The sequence below is a fragment of the Orbicella faveolata genome, unplaced genomic scaffold, assembly GCF_042242905.1.
Source record: "Orbicella faveolata isolate gen_17 unplaced genomic scaffold, um_ofav_v1 contig_4, whole genome shotgun sequence".
NCBI classification, from domain to species: Eukaryota; Metazoa; Cnidaria; class Anthozoa; order Scleractinia; family Merulinidae; genus Orbicella; species Orbicella faveolata.
The window spans coordinates 7,954,896-7,974,863 of NW_028301569.1; the positions used below are offsets into that span (position 1 = coordinate 7,954,896).

Below are 19,968 nucleotides of genomic sequence, written 5' to 3' on the forward strand. Positions count from 1 at the left end.
CAAAATGTCGCCACCTTCTCAATGTTGTGTAGAAACGTTACAGTTGTACAAATTTTAATTTGCTCTTCCCGTTTCTGTAAATAGATTTCTAGCTGCCCGTCATTCACAGCTTAACTATTTAATGTGATATCATCATGCAATATATTTCAAGAAGATAGCAAAGGCAAGCCATGAATCCGATTACTCCAACGAACATTAAAAAACCGCGAAAACTTCAATCTAGTCCTAATTTTTTAGAACTTCCGTAAATTTAGCCAAGATGAAAAACCAATACCCGACGAATTATAGGCCAATTTAAGATACACTGTTCATGGCTTGCTTCGTTATCTTCTAGAAATTACTTCCAGCGAGGTGTTAAAGGTTAATGTCTGGTTATCAAGCTTCAAAATGTATCACTATATCTCCTATGGCTTCTTCTTCTAGTAAAACTTTGTCATTTGCGAACGAAAGCAATAACATTTTAGATGAATCAGAAAAGTAAACTACAGCTTTGAAAAGCAATAGAGCTAATAGCCAAGTGTTTGGAAAAATTTTGTCCGTAGCAAACGATAGCGATAAAATTTCTAAAGAATCAGACAATTGGAACCAAGTTTAGAAAATCAAAGACGAAATGGTGAATATTTTTAATAAAAATGTCTGTCAGTTGCGGACGAAAGCAATGTCATTTTAGAACAATCAGATAATTAAACCTAGTTTGGAAAATCAATAAAGCTAATAGCAAGTGTTTGGAAACATTTTGTCCGTAGCAAACGATAGCGATTAAATTTTAGAAGCATCAGATAATTGGAGCTACGTTCGTGATAATAAATGTAATAGCGATAAAATTTTTAAAGAATCAAACAATTGGGACCAAGTGTAGAAAATTAAAGATGAAATAGCGAATACTTTTAGTAAAAATGTCTGCCAGTTGCGGACGAAAGCAATAACATTTTAGAACAATCAAACAATCGAAGCTACATTTTTGAAAAGCAGCAGATCAAATCGTGAATATTTTCAGTAAAAAGGTTTGGCAGTCCAAATGATAGCTTTAAAATATTCCGACAATTGAAGCTACATTTCAAAAATGTAATAGATCTGATAGTAATAAAAGCAAAAAATTTGGAAAATCAGACACTTAGACCTATATTTTTCGAAAAATGCCATTTGAAGAATTGCTTGATACCAGACATAATTCATTACAGCCTCGCTGGAAGTTAAACAAGAGGATATATTTGGTTTCTGGTTGATTTTTATACGTTTAGTTCCCTTCCGAAGAAATAATTTAAACCGACCGTTTTCCGTACGGAAATCTATACCACAATATTTGCCGATAAATCAAGTACTTTCTTGATACGAAGATCAATGCAGAAACCAAATATCCTCTTCTAAAATTATTTATTCAAGGTGGCTCTGCATGTCAATACACAACAAACGTCAAAAGAAGTGTTCACTCATTTTACTGCAAGTGCATAAAAAACCGAAAAAAAAAGCAAACGTAGAATGAAATAAGGAAAAAAGCGTTCAATAATTTGTGATCATGTCAACAAATTTTGCAAAACTTCACAAAAATCAAATTTACTAACGAATAGTAAACTATTCCTTGATCAAGTTGGTGTTTCAAAATTACAAATGAAACGATAGAAATTGTTTGATATTTGTACTGAGCACTTTTAATGAGCTTCGAGCTGCAGTATTTTCAGAGGAATTGGTTGATTAGTAAATTTTGAGCGAGGAAACTGCTCTTTCAACATTTACAATTCACATCATAAATTAATAGTGTGTTTGTTTCTTTTTTAGAAACTCGTTGACCCTTTTGGGAGAAAAAGGAAAATCTAAATATTGAAAATTAGTCTGCAAAGCGAAGAATATTGAAACAGACTTTTTAATTTCGCGTCTGAAAATACCAAGATTTGAGAAGTAGAAATAATTCTTCGATTACTCAAAGCGTTTGATAGCTAAACAGAGTAAGATAAGCTTCCAAAATGAAACAATTTTTATTGAACAGTCATGTGATACTGTTTTTGAGCAGGGGCATTGCCCTCCAATAGGCAATTCGCATCATAAATTGAAACTAGGCCTTCGTAAAACTTCAGTGCTTAGTGCGATTTTGGAGAAGAAAAATTAAAATTCAACGTTGAATTGTTTGCTTAATTTATTTCACAACAGAATTTGTTATGATTGAAATGTCACGTAACTAATAGTTACAAAAGTCCAATTGCTATCTCGGTTTGATTTCAACATGCAGTGCCACCTTAAAATATTTAACAAACGTTATCTCGAAGTGACGTGTTTTCAAACTTAGGAGAGTTGAGCGATTATAAAACAATTTGGAATTTTTAAAAGGAAAAAAAAAGAAAAAATGCTCGAATCTGACAAGATAAATAAAGTAAGCATGCAAATACCGACCGATAAAATTTGTTTTAATCAAACTGATGATCGCTCGATCCAAGAAATAAAACTCCCCACAATTTGAAAACATATACTAGATGATAACTCGAAAGCGGTTGAAACCTTTCCGGCAAAAATGGCTGAATTAACAATCACTATCGAACTGAATTTTTTCCGAGCCCGAATATCACTCGAATGCAAACATTTCTGCCGAGAAAAAAAAAACATTAAACGATCAAAATGATTTTAGACTTCGAAGTTTTGACCTCGAACATAACTTTTCTAGTTACAAGACTGTCATTTCTTATCGGAAAGATTTCAATTGAACCAAATTCTAAAATGATATTCTCAACTTTGTCTTCATCCTCCCCGCTTGAATCCTTTTGATCTCCTCCTGTCTTGCTGACAATGCCTGAAAATAGAATAGACAAAAATTGGGTAAGGAACAAACCCAAAGTTTAAAAACTGAAAAGAGTAAACGAGGAATTAAAGAATTCACAGTGAATTGTTAAACACGGGTGCGCGTTGACAAGTACAAGACAAACTTTGACAAAGAAACGCCAATTTCATGAAGAAAGCCAGACTCTCGAAAAAATAACTGCTACAAACTTTAGCGTCTGCTCTGGTTCCTGAACTAGCTTCTGATGTAACTTTAACTCCGTTACTAAAGCCATGAGGTTGTTCTGAAGTTCGACACGAAACGTAAACCGAGTCTGTCTAGCGCACGTGGTAGGACTTGGAGCCGGTATTTTTGGTTGAAGTATTACTTGCAAAGGTAGAATGCAAAGAAATTGGGACTAACCGTTGACAGAAATGGGTGTCAACCGACTATCCTTTCCCAAATGTGGACGTCATTTCTTCTTTAAAGAAAGAATCTGCTTCTCGTGTAGAAGGGACCAGTTCACATCTTACTCCGACGGCAAACATCTCAAAATGACAAACAAGCACCTTAGGTCAGCGATAGTCATCATGAATATGCAAAATAAAATTAGACCAATCAGCTAACAGGCACGTCACGAATTCTAAAGACAACACCCTTTGCACGCTTTACTCTGAGAAAATTTTGCATTTTCCTTGTTCATAGGGAGCTCACGTGAACCTGTAGGAGCTAACTAAACACAATACGCAAAACTTATTTACATTTTTACAGTTCTTGATCAATGTCTAAGCCTTTTCGTCGTTTTTAAAATGAATTCTGAAGCGTTCATTTAAACATTCAAACACACAATATTTTAAGATAACCGCAGAATTTCTCGCGCGCCCATTGGCTAATTTTTATTGTCAATAAGCATACAGACACATGAATTTATAATTTATGCGATGTGTCAACGATTGAGAGCGAACTGTGGATCCACGAGGCGATAGCCGAGTGGATCTGCAGACTACTTTGACAATGTTATGACGACATTCATGATCAGCAACAGGACAGACTCATCGTCGTATACGCTAAATGTTACGACGAATAATTTTGGGCCAAATAATTTTTTTTTTTTTAGCCTTGTATCTTAATAAAGTTTTTTATTAAGTCCATTGTTAACTCGATCTTCGCGAAGATTCGTGCTCAATTTTCTCCTGTCTGTACAAAGTCACGTACGCTTGCTTAACGTTTTCACATATTGGTTACTGGCTTAAAAAAAGTAAGGGGGCTTAAGAAGACCAAAGGGATAGCATTTTTGCTTAACTGTCAGAGAAACTAACAAGCTAACACATCAGGGCACTTACCTGGCGAATTATGAAATTTAGAATGCTGGAATGAACTTAGTAAGGAACACACCAGGAACTCGCGGGGAACGCGGGGTGGGGGAAGGACACGCCCGGAAGGAACTCGGGGTAAAAAGAAGGGAACGCGCAGCGAACGTAGAGTGTAGTAGAAGAGCTCAGGGATAGCAGAAACTACAGCGATTGTACGGGGGAGTAAGCAGTCAGCCCAGGAGTTACTCACGATGAAACACACGATGCGGACTTACGCGATTACGGCATACCCGCGGTAAAACGCACCAGAAACACAATGAAACGCACGGGTAAAACGATTGACGGCAAACGTATGGGAACTCCTAACGGTTACACGGGAAAGATATGAGAGAAATTACCTTACCCGTGCATTTGCTGTGGTCTCCCCGATGCCTGAAATCGAGGTTCCCACGTTCATTTCCCAGTGCCTTCTCCGCGTGTATCCCTCGCGCGTTCCTTGTTCCTGAAAATGAGAATTAAAACATTCGTTCATTCATATTACAACGATGTCACATTACATTTACAAATTAAAGGAAACCTGGTTACAATATTTCTCAAGGTGAAAAATACCAAAAAACTTCATGATAAATTTAAGACGGATTACGAACAAAAAACTAGAAAAGGGCTCTCTCACCACCCCGCTATTATTACGCCCTGGTTCAGCCTCGTAGTCATGTTTTCAGGAGCCGCTCGACTCGCTCAACCTCGCTCCTGTCGTCCTGTTTTTTTTTTTTCTGTGGTTGTTTATAATCGGATTTTTTCTCTATAAACTCATCACATTCCGAAATCGACCGCAAAAACGTTTGAAGTAAAGGATACGTCGAGAGACGAGTTCACACAAACAAGCAGCTTACGAGTACTAGCGTGACCTGGAGCGTGACAAATTTGCATAACAAATCGATCTTTCCGAGAAATTAACTGGGCGTTCCAGGAAGTAAATTGATATGTTTTCGCTCGCCATCGCTTGGGGCAAAAACACGAACATCAGCGTTTTGAGACCTTTTTACTTATATTACGACGAATTATGACTACAATCGGCTGTTATACTTCGAAACGTCCCTTTAAAATGACATCTTAACAAAAGGTAAGACATTTTCAGTTTGTTAATATCGGAAAGCCGTGCGAAATTTATCATTGCATAAATAGAAACTGACCCGCTATTAAAGAAGTAATGTTTAAATATTGATCGAGGTGATTTACAATGTAGAAGAATGAAAGGAACTTGCTAGGAATATCTTTAAATGAACCTGCATCGGCAAACGAATGTGAAAAATTCTTTCAATACATGTAATGAATGTATTTTGATTAATATGCTTCTTTCGAAATGCGAGATCGATGGCATGGCGATGTTGTTTACAGTGTTATAAGGAAATTGTTTTCAAGTAATCTACATTCGAATACGAAGCCACTTTTTGTGTAAAACTTAAGCTATAAAATCTGCAATAAAATCACTGCTTAAACGCATTTAAGAACTATAAAATAAAAAGTGACATCATTTTGGCGTCGGCAAAACGCCATTATGAAGGCACGAGTTACATTTGAAGCCCGTTTTTGCTGTGCGATCTTTAGGTTGATCATCGAGAAATACCCAACACTTCAAAAGATTTTGGCCAACTTCTGCGATGGTTTGAAATTTTTTAAAAGCTAAGGATCATTAGTCTTCTATACAGCAGTGTTTGGATCGTCACGCGTCGAGTTAGATTGCGTGACGAACCAAGGCTGTCGTCATTCTCGTTCCCAGAACTGCCCGAACCTCTTGGCCGGCGGGGCCTTGGCACAAGGAAAAGGTGACTCGACCGTGGATACGTTTTAGATTCTTTCCGTTCCGAAAATACCGCCGGTCGATCTCTGACAAAAACCGTTCCATTACAACAACTACAGAGCTTACAGTCCTCCATAACGAAATATACATACGCCTCTTCCACCTAGGATTTTACTTCTGTTTTATTCTTTGTTAATTCAGTTTAAGTCTGTGGATGCTTCTCCAATCGACCAGTGTTAATTAGAGATCAAACCGTGGATACTTTCTGGAATGAAACTAGTGTTGAATTGGCTAAAATCTTAGTCCAAGAATCTAACCAATCACATTCATTTGTCTCCAAAGCCACCATTTTTTCGTGCCAAGGCTCCGCCGACTAAGGAGGACAGGGAGCTCTGGGGTCGAGAATGAGATCGGTGACACATTTCGATGCCGGTTGAGTCACATGTTTCTTGAATTTGTAATCCAAATAGCCCGCTAGGACTAGAAAAACAAACTAACCTTTTAAACCTCTCGGCAGATCTTTGAACGCTGTTATTCTTGAATCAACAATGGCTCAAACAGGTACGGTCACACTCCATTGTATAAAATGCCATTTAGAGCTAGCGAGGAAAGAAACCCTGATGTTAGCTTCAATTCCACCTTCTCATTGTCACCTCGCAGTCAGACAGGACAAAGAACATGTGGCATTCACAAAACTCATTCAGGTTGAAAATCCGAAAGGCGGTAAAAGCGCACAGTATTGTCCTTACATAGTTTATTGTCAAGAATGTGATTCACACGTGGGTAACATAACAATACTATCATCGAAAAAACTTATCTGCTACAAAATAGAAAACGTGTACATTTGTCACGCTGGCAAAGAGATTAAAGCGAAAAGACTGAAGAATATAACGAAGAGACTTGAAGAAGAGTGCGGTATTGAAGTTGTGAATATGTCGCCTGAAGGTGAAGCCCCCTCGCGGTCCCCTCGATCTAGCGAAGCTTTGATTTATTGCGATACAAACGGGTTGACCCATACCTCGCGGGAAATTGATTCCTTGACGCGCCAGATCCCGCGGGACTACCAACGCGAGCTTTTCCTTTCTGCCGTGAGCCGAAATACGCTGGTCTACCTGCCCACGGGCTCGGGAAAGACGTTGATTGCGGCGATGGTACTGAGTTGCATGAAGAAATTGAATCCAAACAAACTGATGGTGTTTCTGGTGGACCGGGTACCATTAGCATACCAACAAAGCGACTACATCAAGTTCCAGGTGCCAGACTTAAGGGTTGAAACGTTGGTTAGTGAAATGGAGGAAAAGAAGAAAATTCACGAACGGTTAGCTGATAATGAAGTCGACCTGCTTGTTTTAACTCATCAGATTTTTCTAAATTTTCTGGCCGTCACAGAAAACCCACCCGTTCGTCTAACCGATGTTTCAGTGCTGGTTTTCGACGAGGCTCACCATTGCCGTGGCAACCACCAATACAAGCAAATCATGAAGTACTACAAAAACACGCTAAACAAGTTTAAACCTGTTGTGCTGGGTTTGACGGCTTCGCCGGCCGGGGAGATTACAGTTGAAAGAACCAGTTTGAAACTTGAGGAGTTGTTACACAACCTGTCTTGTTCGATTGCGATGCCTGTTCTGACGTCAAGCATGATACATGTTAACATTCCTGATACAATATACGACGTATCAGAATGTATGAGCAACAGGCACGTTATTCTCAGGGGACATATAGAGGACCATGTGAAACATCTCAGGACAATGCTTCAAACTGACGATGCACTGAGTCGTCAAACCCTTCAAGAGCTTCCTTTGTTCTCCCCTAATTTCAGAGGTGCGCTACGACGGCTGAATGACAGCTGCCATGGCAAAAAGAAGCGAAAAAAGACGCTAATAGCTGGCGAGCATGCGATGCACATGCTCAGTGTTGTTGACCTTAACGAGGTTCTTGGCTACCAGCATGCCATGGAATGTCTTAGAGATTGTATCTACCGCACAATTCAAGCTGTTTCCCCCAAAGAAAGCGCCCTCAAGAAATTGACTGGCAGTCAACCTACCTTTTTAGATCTTAAACGGTTAGTTGATAATGTGGTCCGGGAAGATTCCCCTGTGTCAGACAGATGTAACACTCTCGTGAAGCACCTAAAGCATTTTGTTACCCGCGCTCGAGAGGATGAAACTTCCAGAGGTATCGTCTTTGTCAGTATGCGTAAAACAGCCTACAAGTTGTGCGAGCAAATCAGAACTATCCCGGATGTGACGAAAACGTTGAATCCCGAACCTTTTGTTGGCCATGGACAAGGAAGTTATGACGGAATGGCGTGGATAGAGGAACAGGAGGATTTGTTAAAGCAGTTTAGATCAGGAGTAACGAAGCTTCTCGTTTGTACCAGCGTGTTAGAGGAAGGACTGGATGTTCCAGAATGTAACTTGGTCATCCGCTTTCAAGGCGCGGCTAGCTTGCGCGCCCTTGTTCAGACCCGCGGGCGCGCGTCCCGTCGACCCGACAGCACATTTGTCGTGATCTGCAATGAAGAGGAAAAGAAAGTTGCGGAAGACTCGCTTCGCCGAGAACAGAACATGGAAGAGGCAATTGAACGTCTGATGGAGAGCCAGACGACTCGATCACAAGCGGAAGAGTTCGGATGCGAAGTTAAAAAGCCAAAATTCTTCCCTGATGCAGAAGAGAATAGTGAAAATGTCCAGATCGAGCGCTACAACCCAAGCGTAACGGTCTTGGTGCAAAATCTAGCAGGTCAGAAACGCCGCGTTATAGATTTCTTAAACAACAACTTCGAAGTAATGTCGGCGAAAGTCATTCAGTCCCCGTCAGTTTCAAGGGAAGCAACAGAAAGCAAACCCACTCCACAACATATGGAGTTTGAACTACAACCTAATGAGGACGGTGATGACGAGTTCCGATCTCAAGAAGAGTTTATTTGTCACGTGACGAAAGTTTGGTGCTCAAATCTGACGAACCAAGATGAGGAACCACTTCCGGTTTGGCTCCAGCCCTCACTCCCCAAGAAACGTCGCAGACCTGAGGAGCCTGTTCATTGGCTAAAAGCAAATCCCTTGTTTCTTGGGACTTTCATCAATCGATGTCATTTTCGATCCGAATGGCCTTCAGAGCCCATCCTAAAGAACGTTCATATTAATTTCGACCACAGCCTCAAGATCTTGACCGTTCTCTTCTTCGTGCAAGGGAGTTCCTATAAGTTGGAACTTCGATACGATGAGCTCGAAGATTTAATTGCGGTGGATAGCGACGTGCATGCTAAAGTGAACAAAGTTTTTCTCTCAGTAAGACACCCTCCTCGATTGTACCAAAACAGTGAGGACAATCTTCCACAAGGTGTTCACGGTGATGGACAGGACGTCGACGACGGTTTCCGTGAACAAGATGCTGAAGACGATCTGAACGACTCGTTGGATGATCGGAGTGACTCGGAAAATGAAGGCTTCTCGACCGATGAAGAATACCCGGATGTTGTAAGGAATTTTCACGAACGTGCCTCCCGAGATTCCTTTCAGGATGAAATTATCTGGGAACGAGTGTCAGACATCGGAAATAGTGAAAATGCTTGGAGCCAATGCTTTACCTATTGTCTGGTAATACCATCAGAGGAATCCATCAAACTGAGGCGTCTGTTGACTTCAATTGAGAGAAGATTCGACAAGAAGACATTTTACTGTCGCGTTAAGAAGAGCTTTGGAAGACTTCCAGATGTCGTCATCCCACCCGATTTGCCTTCTGACGTCAAGTATGCTGCACAGAGTGTCATCAGCTTTCATCCTGCAATTCGCGGAAGAGAGTCTGGAACATTTGGCGGCCTTCTGCAAAGTAAACCTCCCAATATGGTCATCCAAGCCTTGGAGAAGTTAAAGAAAGCATTGGAACAGGACAAGTTCTGCGATCCTTGTAACACTGTTGAAACACTTCTGAACCAGAACAGTCCGTCGACTTCCGGGATTCAAAACAGGCTCGTCCCAAGCCATTGTGCACTGATTAAACGCGCGGTCATCACCCCAACGAGGCTACTACTGTACCCACCGGAAGTAATGGTAAAAAATCGCGTGCTCCGAAACTATGCAACGGACGACTTCCTTTGCGTCAGTATCCGTGACGAGGACTTGTCAAAACTGTCGGCGGCGAGAGGAAGTGTTGATCTTCTGCTTGATGGTGTTCAGCGTGTTTTAGATGAAGGACTGGGAATAGCAGATCAGCGGTTTCACTTTCTGGGGTCCTCTAACAGTCAGCTGCGTAACCATAGTTGCTGGTTTGTTGGACCCAGCTTGCAACCGGCTGAAATACGTGACTGGATGGGAGACTTCAGAAATATCAAGTAAGTCAGTAATGTCTAGTTGTCAAATTCTTTTCACCATGCTAAACAAAACTTCTAATCATGAAAAGTCTTGGGTACAAGGGTTTGTTTTAAACAACCTGTGTTCCTTTCATGGTCAGCATTGACCTGCAGACAAACGTTTTAGGACCCTTCAGTCTACTCCTATGATTTTACTCTCACAATAGCACTCAATAGCATAGCTAGAAAAACTTGCACACAGTGAAAACGTGTCAAAATAAAAAATAATTATCCGTCCATTTTTAAACGCTAGGTGTGTTGCCTCGTACATGGCTCGCATGGGACAGTGTTTTTCCACCTCCATGGACGCAGTGGGCTTTGCTATCAGTGAAGGGACTTTTTATGACGACGAAGACGATGTTAAGACAGCTCACCACAAATACTGCTTTTCTGATGGTGTAGGAAGGATATCAGAGGAGCTAGCCGCAGAGGTGTGTACATGAGATCAGGGGATATTGTCTTGATGTAACATCAGATTCTCAAAACTCAATGAAACTATACTAACTATTTAGGAGAATTCGTATTTCTATCTCAGAGCTGAAAGGGCTTAAACTTGACATTGGTCTTAGTTTCGCTTAATTCCTCTGACAGGTTGTCAAGAAAATCGCCAAACCGTTTAAACCATCTGCATTCCAAATAAGATTCGCTGGTTACAAAGGAGTCCTAGCAGTAGATCCCAGTCTACCAGGGAAACAGGCTTTGTTCCGACCCAGTATGAACAAATTTGAGAGCTTTCACCGCAGGCTGGAGGTACTGCACACGTCTCGTCCCCAGGCGGTTTATCTAAACCACCAGGTCATCATGTTGCTGTCCAACTTGGGAGTTCCGGATGAAGTTTTCATCCAATTACAAAACGACATGCTAGACCAGTTAGCGGGTAAGCTTATACATAGCGCGCGCTTGTGCGTGAACTTGAAAGAGTTGTTAGTCTGTTAGGTCGATTTTCCAAACTGGTTTGTTCCTCAAAAAGCAACGCAGTGCATGTGCATGGAATCGTGTTATTTGGCCGAGTGATATTAAAGACCATGACAGTCACATGTCACAGTACCCCAAATCATTGCGGGTATAACTTTTTAAGTGTCTGAAAAACCCCTAATGTGTGACCATTCAAATGAAAGCTATTGAGCAGTACTTTCATGTGGTACTGTTTTTTTATGCTGTACAAGGTGGTTCTAACTTTTAAGTCTGTGGATGAAACCCTAGAGTGTGACCATTCAAACAAACGCTATTGAGCAGTACTTTCATGTGGTACTGTTTATTATGCTGTACAAGGTGATTCTAACTGTTAAGTCTGCGAATGAAACCCTAGTGTGTGACCATTCAAATGAAAGCTATTGAGCGGTACTTTCATGTGGTACTGTTTATTATGCTGTACAAGGTGATTCTAACTGTTAAGTCTGCGAATGAAACCCTAGTGTGTGACCATTCAAATGAAAGGTATTGAGCAGTACTTTCATGTGGTACTGTTTATTATGCTGTACAAGGTGGTTCTAACTGTTAAGTCTGCGAATGAAACCCTAGTGTGTGACCATTCAAATGAAAGCTATTGAGCGGTACTTTCATGTGGTACTGTTTATTATGCTGTACAAGGTGATTCTAACTGTTAAGTCTGCGAATGAAACCCTAGTGTGTGACCATTCAAATGAAAGGTATTGAGCAGTACTTTCATGTGGTACTGTTTATTATGCTGTACAAGGTGATTCTAACTGTTAAGTCTGCGAATGAAACCCTAGTGTGTGACCATTCAAATGAAAGGTATTGAGCAGTACTTTCATGTGGTACTGTTTATTATGCTGTACAAGGTGATTCTAACTGTTAAGTCTGCGAATGAAACCCTAGTGTGTGACCATTCAAATGAAAGTACTTTCATGTGTTTATTGTTCTGTACCAGATTGGTTTAACGTTTAGGTCTCTGGATTCAACCCCTCTGTAATCATTCAAACAAAAGCTCTTGAGTAGTCCCTTTGCGGAGTAATATTTGCTATTCGATATTTGGTTGTTGTTCACTTACCCTATGGAAAATTTGTTTCGCTTGATTTGATTGTCAAGATGATCTGAATTGACGAGTTCAAATTTGATCTGTTCCAAGGGATGCTGGTAAATGAACATGACGCTATCCAGTTACTGGGAAGTGGAGCCAAAATGGGCGTGTCCTATCAAAGTTTATCAAGCGCTGGGATACCGCTGACAACTGAGCCGTTCTTTAAGTCCCTTCTGGTCGCCATGTATAGAAATAGCATACACGAACTTCTCTCTCGAGCCCGCATTCGTCTGCCGCCAGCGGGGGCACGTTTGATGATGGGCGTCATGGACGAGTCGGGTGAATTGAAACCAGGCCAGGTAAGATAGAAATTATTCCTTTCCATTTTATCGAGGATTTCCCTACAGTTTCTAAGTCTACAACAAATTCCAAGAAATTTGACCGTTTATATTGCAGATAACACAATTAAGACCAATGTTACCTGTCACCTATCTCATTTGTTACTTATTTTCGCACTAAGGCTCAAAGGCCCCTGCTATGTTCGTGAAAATATTTAGTATTGTGAAAAGAGGGCCAATTTTCTAGTTTCACAGGCTCGCAATGCGTCCAGAGAACTAGACATATGGGTACATGATTGATGAAGAGCCGTATGGTCAAGATAGCTGGATACTGGCCAAAATCCTTCTCTGCGTTTGTATGTTCCGATACGCAGTCGAGGTTCACAAACGCGCGCAAAATATCGATGCCAATATCCAGCTATATTGACAGAACAGACTTGGTAGAAAAAGAATCTATCCTATGGGGTAGGGGACATCAATTTCTTGCGGTACCGTCAGCGATATCATCTGTTCACTGAACTGACTTGGTCAAATTTTGTTATATGGTGTATGGGACCTCATTTTCTTTCGGGATACAACGGGCAATCCCTAGCGTCATCTTGTCCACCCAGGTAGCCAATCACAACGCAGGATTAGGTTCATCTCGCCCGCTCGCAGACGTCATCTGTATATAACACCTTTTATTGCATGTTTTTCGTCACATTAGGTCTACGTGCAGTATTCCGAGGAATCAAAGCGCGAAGACCGGGAGGACGAGTTCAACAAGAACCGCAAACATGTACTGAGGGGACCGGTGGTGGTGACCAGGAATCCATGCCTACATCCGGGAGATGTTCGCCAACTCGAGGCTGTAGAGGTACCACGGCTCGGCCATCTTGTGGACTGTATTGTTTTCCCGCGTCGAGGATCGCGACCCCATCCCAACGAGATGGCAGGTAACGAGATTTGTCGTTTGTAAATCAAGTTGAATCTTCACCAGTCTTTACTGTATTTGCTAAATGTTAGCTTTGTTATTATCCTCTGGGTATTTTTCTGTCAAATCATAACCAGAAGCAATGTATTTCCCGACTATAATTGGTTTTTAGCACAATCTATTTTTCATTAAATTAAATCGCTAGCAGCAAAGGTGTCTAACGTTGTGAGCGCTCATCTCCTGCTATCGACTGAATACTCTTTCTCTGTTTTCCCATACCTTAAGGGAACGTTTTTTCTCAGCGAGGTTGTCATTGACCACTAAAAACATTCAACATTTAACCTCCTTGTAAATCAGGACGGTAAATCGTTTTTCCATGTTTTTTTTTTAAGAATTATCAATGACTAATTAGTTATGGGACCTCGTGTCGTTCAATTCATTCTGTAATCATACAAGGGGTCGTCCTATCTCTTCAATCATTTTATTGCAGACCGAACTGAACTCCATTGAGTCCAGCGACAGTTTGGAGGTTTCCTTGAATTAGGTAAAGAGCAGGCTAGGGTTAGAATCATATTTCATTTCTTAACCAGTGGATTCTTGTGATATTATAGGCGGTGATTTAGATGGTGATCTGTACTTCGTTTGCTGGAACGAAAGCCTGTTGCCAAGGAAACCGAATTTCCCGCCAATGGACTATCCGGCACTTCAAAAAAAAGAGCAGGATGAACCAATCACAGCTGCTGACATGACCAAGTTTGTGGTTGATTATATCCGGTCTGACCAGTTAGGGGTGATTGACAACGCGCACAAGGCCTTGGCTGATGTGGAAAAAGGCGGAGTGGAATCCGAGATCTGTCTGCATTTAGCAGAGCTACACTCCTTAGCGGTTGACGCTCCCAAGACGGGAAAGTGGCCCCAGATGCCGAAAATGAAACCGTTGGAAAGGTACCCTGATTTTATGATGAAGTCCGATAAAGCTAGTTATCCGTCTGATAAGCTGTTAGGAAAGCTCTATCGACGTTGCCGAAAGTTTAAGGACACGGCGTCGGAGAAACACAGCCAGAAAATGCGAGTCGACAGTTCATTTCTGCTGTCAGGTCATGCCGAGTACATTGACAAAGCCAGAGAAGTGTATGAACAGTACCGTACCGAGATGGAAGCATTGATGCGTTTGTATGGCATTGAAACCGAGGCCGAAGTCTTCACCGGGTGCTTCTTAAAGCTTCGAAATCGTTTACGCAAGGAGAAAACCGAGATCGCAGAAATCGTCGGCGAAAGGCTGTTCGCAATAAGATCGAAATTCCGACGGGAATTCTTTCGTGAGTTCGACCACGATGGGCAATCGTTAGTGGACAGTACGCAGATCTCAAACGAGATGCTCCTGAAAGCGTCAGCCTGGTACAAAGTGGTTTACACGCATGCGCATGAGCACGAAGATGACTCTGATCCAGTCTACGGAAAGAGGTTGCTCGGGCTCCCCTGGTTTATCAATGACGTCATGCTCGCTATCAAAGAGCGCAAAGAACCACCAGGTTCGATTTCTGCTCAAGCCCTAGATGTTAGTACAATGGTAGGCCAGAGTCTCTCCAGATTGTTCATTGAGGAGAAGAGCTGGCTACTTGAAGACTTCAAAACACGAGTGAGAATAAAAAACAGGATTTCTAGCCATCTTAGATCCTTCCAACCTAACCACTCGCTTACCATGATTGGATCTTCGGCTACACTTCTGTTTCATCAGAAGTCAGACCTGGATCTCTGCTTTCTACCACAGAGGTCTCGTGGTGTTCCTGTGGGACAACCGGAAGAGAACAGCAGCTCGATCGCAGTTCAAGCGAAGACTCTCCAGACACTCATCCCACACTTGAAGGCGAAAACGCAATCCGAAGAACAAGAACATGAAGACAAAAACGCCAAAAATCTATTCTGGAAAGTTCGCTTGGTTAACAAACAGCATTTCCCGGTGAGCATGAGTTTTCCTCAAATTATACTCAAATTACCCAGTGTGTTCTGCCTATTAAAGGGCAAACTAGTGAATTTACTACCGCAAACTTGATTTTATAACTTATTTCAATAATCCACTTCTCAAATTCAAACCAAGACTTGATCCACTACTTGATTCTTCATTCGATTAATGACCAAAATTCAAGAGACAACATTAGAGTAATTTTATCATATTCATTCAAGAAATGAGAAGCTAAAGAATGACTTAACAACGAAGTTTCGATCTCCAAATCCCAGTATTCTGCTCTCTCTTTACAAATACTCATAACTTGAATTGGATTTTTCAGGTTCTTGTTTGTAAGCGACCAACAGAGAAGCTCCAAGCTGGTAGCAATTGCCCGTCTAATCTTTCCTGTGATTTGAGTTCTTCTCCAGACAGTTTAAACTTGACCATACTGGTGTCCAGCTATACGAAGTTATATCCGCGACTGTTGCTGGTGCTGCGTGCCGTTCACCGATGGTGTTGCGTGACAGGAGTGTCACGCAATGCGGCTGGTGCCGGAAACATTTCTAATATCCTGGTCACCCTGCTTCTTGTTCAGTGCATGCGCAAAGGGCTTATTGGAAATTTTAACGTAGAACACATCGTGACTAAGAGGCAACAGCTAGTACAAGGTGGCGTGACGGATGGCGCCCAGTACATGGAATGGGAAAAAATCGTTCACCGTCTTGAAAAAAGTTGTAGCGAAAACCCAACGGACACACCCCTCACCCAAGAGGAGCTGGACACAGCCCAACTTGGTACAGTCCTTATGACTTTCTTTCAAACGCACGACTCGTCTTTTGAAAAGGACCTCCCAGATACCCTTGCGCGCATCTTACAAGTGCGAAAACTTGCAGAGCTGCTTGACAAAGAGCATTTACTCTTGGTGAAAGAACACATGCAACGCGCCTATCAGCTGTTAGCATTGTATGGAGATGTGCAGATCATGCTGGCAATAAGCGGCTCTGAAGATTACAACGTAATTTTCCTTTCTCCTCTCCTTACAACCTATTTGGCAGGCGTCGAGAAAAGCAAGGCCCTGGGAATTGCGAGAAAGACTGGGGCGACGAGCATCGTCATTCGTCCCAGTGTTTCCCGATCTCGAGCTTCAGCCATCCTTGAAGTGAAAGGAAGTGAGCCCGCCATCCGAGCTGTGGAAAGAGAGCTGGAAAAAATGTCTACTGAGGCGTCAAGTGACAGGGTGTCGCTCATGAGTGGCTGTTTCGTGGAAGACGCCAGTCTGCTGTTGTTTGAAGGCAGTCGGAATCAAAATGATCGCGTGACGCTGACACCATATGACGGGCCGTGTCATCAGACACACGATCACCTAGCACGTCATCTTGCTTTGTTGGATCCGGAACAAGCTACCCTTAACGAATACGCGTTTCGTCGCTTCATTGAGAAGTTCTTTCAACAGCTGCGGGTACTGGAGAAAGATTTCGATTCTCAGCTGCATGGCTGTTACGAATTCGCCGTGCACTTTGGTAGAGTCTACATGTTTAGCGTACCACATTCTTTGCTGGAAGACAGCGAGTCCATCACCATTGCCATGCTACGAGCCAATAAGCGGAAGTCGACCATCCCTCAAGAAAACCGCCGGGCTCCTAAAGAGCCAAAATTCGTGAACCAGGAGACAGAACGCGCCCGTCGAAGAAGACGGCGTCCGAAACCCGCTGTTAGTACGGATGAAAACCGAAAGAAGCGCGTACGAGCGAACCCTTCAAGAAGCTCGTTCTACACCGTTGTGCACTCGCCAGAGAGAGTGGAGGCATTTCTTGAGGAATTCCAATTTCATCCTGACCCAAATCCCGCGGAAAAATACCTGGTGGACATTTGTGATGGCGAAGTGGAATTTTACGTTCGATTTGACAGCAACCTTAATTTTGTCGAGATTAAGTTTCCAAATCTCCGCTGGTGTATGGTAGATGTCAAAAGACCTTGGCAACGGCGCCCAGACCATGACGCCATACAAGATGGCCGCGAGGCAGATGATGACGTCATGCTGGACGGTTGGGAGACGGATATACGTTTCTTGTTACAGACCCGGAATGCTTTGGGGCCGTGCGACATCCGAGATACAAAATACGCGAAGTACCAGCACATACTGGAGCCCAGTAATTCCGTGCGGTCTTTTAAAGTTCAGGAAGACCTGTGGAAACATGTCAGGCTTATTCGTGTTAGCAGGCTGAGGAAGTTCAAGCACGTTTCACCGCCAGGTGGCTTCTGGTCTGGATTGACAGTGTACCTTAATAAAGTTACTGAATATTCCAGGCCCGCAAAATCACAAGTGGATGATTTTGGGAAAGTGGTCACTCGATGGGAGGTGTCACTGGAAGCAACGCTTCCAACAGATGACGAGCAAGGAATTTCATTTAAGTTTCCAGCAAAAGAGACCATGAAAAGGTTTCTACATGAAGTCTGGCAATTCGCGTTCTCGCTGTCCTCGTTCGTCTCGGAGGACATGGTACATCAGGCATATTAGTTTTCAGACCTCCCCATCCGGCGAACTTATGACGATTTGTCACTATGACGTCACGGGAATACACAATCACCCGTTCCTTGGATCTATCTTGCAATGCACGCTCGCCAAAGACAAGACACTCTGAGGGCAATCGAACTCACTAACATGCTGCGTTGCAATTTTTATAGATATTCAGGATGGATTTTTTCTAAGACATTTGCCGTTGTACACGAAATAGCGGTGTCAACTGACAAAACAACTTTTTGGAAACCAAGCGGTCAGAGTGTAGTTTTTCAGGCCAATTAATCGCTTGATATTTGGAAGGTACACTTTAGTAAATAGCTGCCAATTTTAAATTTCTTTGTAAGCATAAATATTTAGACTACAAGTAGTCCCTCTTCCGCTTAGTCCGTCGAGCGAGACCGTAAATAAACCGCGAGGAAAAAATGGCTGCGTGAAAAGTGCGCTTCTCGCCTCCAGGATTTCGCGCGACCATTTTTTTTCTCTCGCGGTTTTCTTTCTTTTTTTCTTTTCTTTCGATAAAATCAGTTATGAAGGCATGATTGATCAACGCAGTTGTACACACAACTTAAGCAGCTGTGAAATTAAAGCCTGAAAAAATATATATATATTCAAGCCAACTGGAGCTGGTCACTTTGCACAAAGTGACCAGCTCCCAGTTGGCTTGATAGCTCAGTTGGTAGAGCACTGCACCGGTATCGCAGAGGTCATAGGTTCGAATCCCGTTCAGGCCTGAATATATATATATTTTTTTCAGGCTTTAATTTCACAACTGCTTAACTTACGAGTATAACTGCGATGATCAATCATGTCGTCATATCTTTCTTTGCAGTTCAAATATATGATCTTTCCTATGTTTACTTGTAAAATCATATTCAGTTGTTAAAGCAAGATAATCGATAAAGATCCACAGTATCTATGAGTTAAACGACTGCTTGGATTCTGCACTTACACTGCTCACTGCCGCTGAAAATTCCTCTTGTAACGATTCTTCATCTTCCAAGACATCCAAAATCGCATCCAAATCATCTTCAAGTATCGTAAGTCCATCTATTTCATCCTCCATTTTATTTACAATGTGTGCAGGGTCAGCTTCACGTGACGTGCGGGCTCAACATCTCATAACCAGTCCCCTGCGTATGGAATGAAGGATACCTTTGTTGCATGTGACGGATTGCACGGACGCATGGAGGAGCGCAGGGGAACGCACAGGGAACTGCTGGTTTGCACTGTCACGTCATCAAAAATAAAAATCGTCAAGAATCGGGGACATGATAGATGATAGATAAACAACCTCGCCAAGGTTTATGTCTGTGCAGTTTTTCATTCGCGCGTTATTTAGAGAAGTGTTTCACCAAAATTTATAGAGCTTTGTATGGAAACTTGGCACCAGAAATGTACATCACAAAAGAAACATGATGACACCCATCGTGCTGTCGCCATGACAACAGTTACGCTCCTGGTCTCGTTTAACTAAGACTAAAACTCCCAGATTTTTCCTCACTTGCATAATACAAAAAAGTAAATATCTCTAAAACAAAAAAAGATATTCCGAAAAAGGAAACGCTATTCTTCTTTACTTTGAGAAGCCTTTCAAATAGGCAGCAATTATTTTTTTTTTTTACTTCATAGGCACTTTAAGCGTTGTAAAACGTCAAGTTATTAGAGGATCTTAAATTTGATGAAACTAAACTTCAGAAGGATTAGTAATTTTTTGTTTTAGAAAATGATGACGTCACTTGAAAACCGGCAATATAATTGCAATGTTAATCATTTTTTTATTAGCCTAGTCTTTTTTATGCCGTAATTAATTATGTCCCGTATGCTTTTACTGATTGGAACCTTATAATTATTAGTAGTATATATAGGTGTCCACAATGAGTTTACTGTTTACAGTAAGCTAGTATTTTTGACACGGTAATAAAGTTATTAGTTCGTTAGTTCGCTCGTTCGTACGTACGAACGTACGTTCGTTCGTTCGTTCGTCGTTCGTTCATAGTGGATCATTAAACGCGGGACAAAACTATCGGCGAGTGCAGGATATGACTTGTAGCGG

The 19,968-nt window shown here is 41.9% G+C and overlaps 1 protein-coding gene across 1 annotated transcript; it reads left to right on the forward strand.

The window, feature by feature from the left end:
- The first annotated feature begins 4,826 nt into the window (after positions 1–4,826).
- LOC149101307 (uncharacterized) lies at positions 4,827–19,852 on the forward strand. The gene is made up of 8 exons (XM_089276116.1): positions 4,827–5,182; positions 6,378–10,196; positions 10,468–10,645; positions 10,806–11,091; positions 12,304–12,554; positions 13,240–13,468; positions 14,058–15,406; positions 15,735–19,852. The coding sequence occupies exons 2-8, from the start codon at positions 6,409–6,411 to the stop codon at positions 17,910–17,912; spliced, it is 8,259 nt and encodes a 2,752-aa protein (XP_089132242.1). The 5' UTR covers positions 4,827–5,182; positions 6,378–6,408; the 3' UTR covers positions 17,913–19,852.
- Positions 19,853–19,968: the final 116 nt, after the last annotated feature.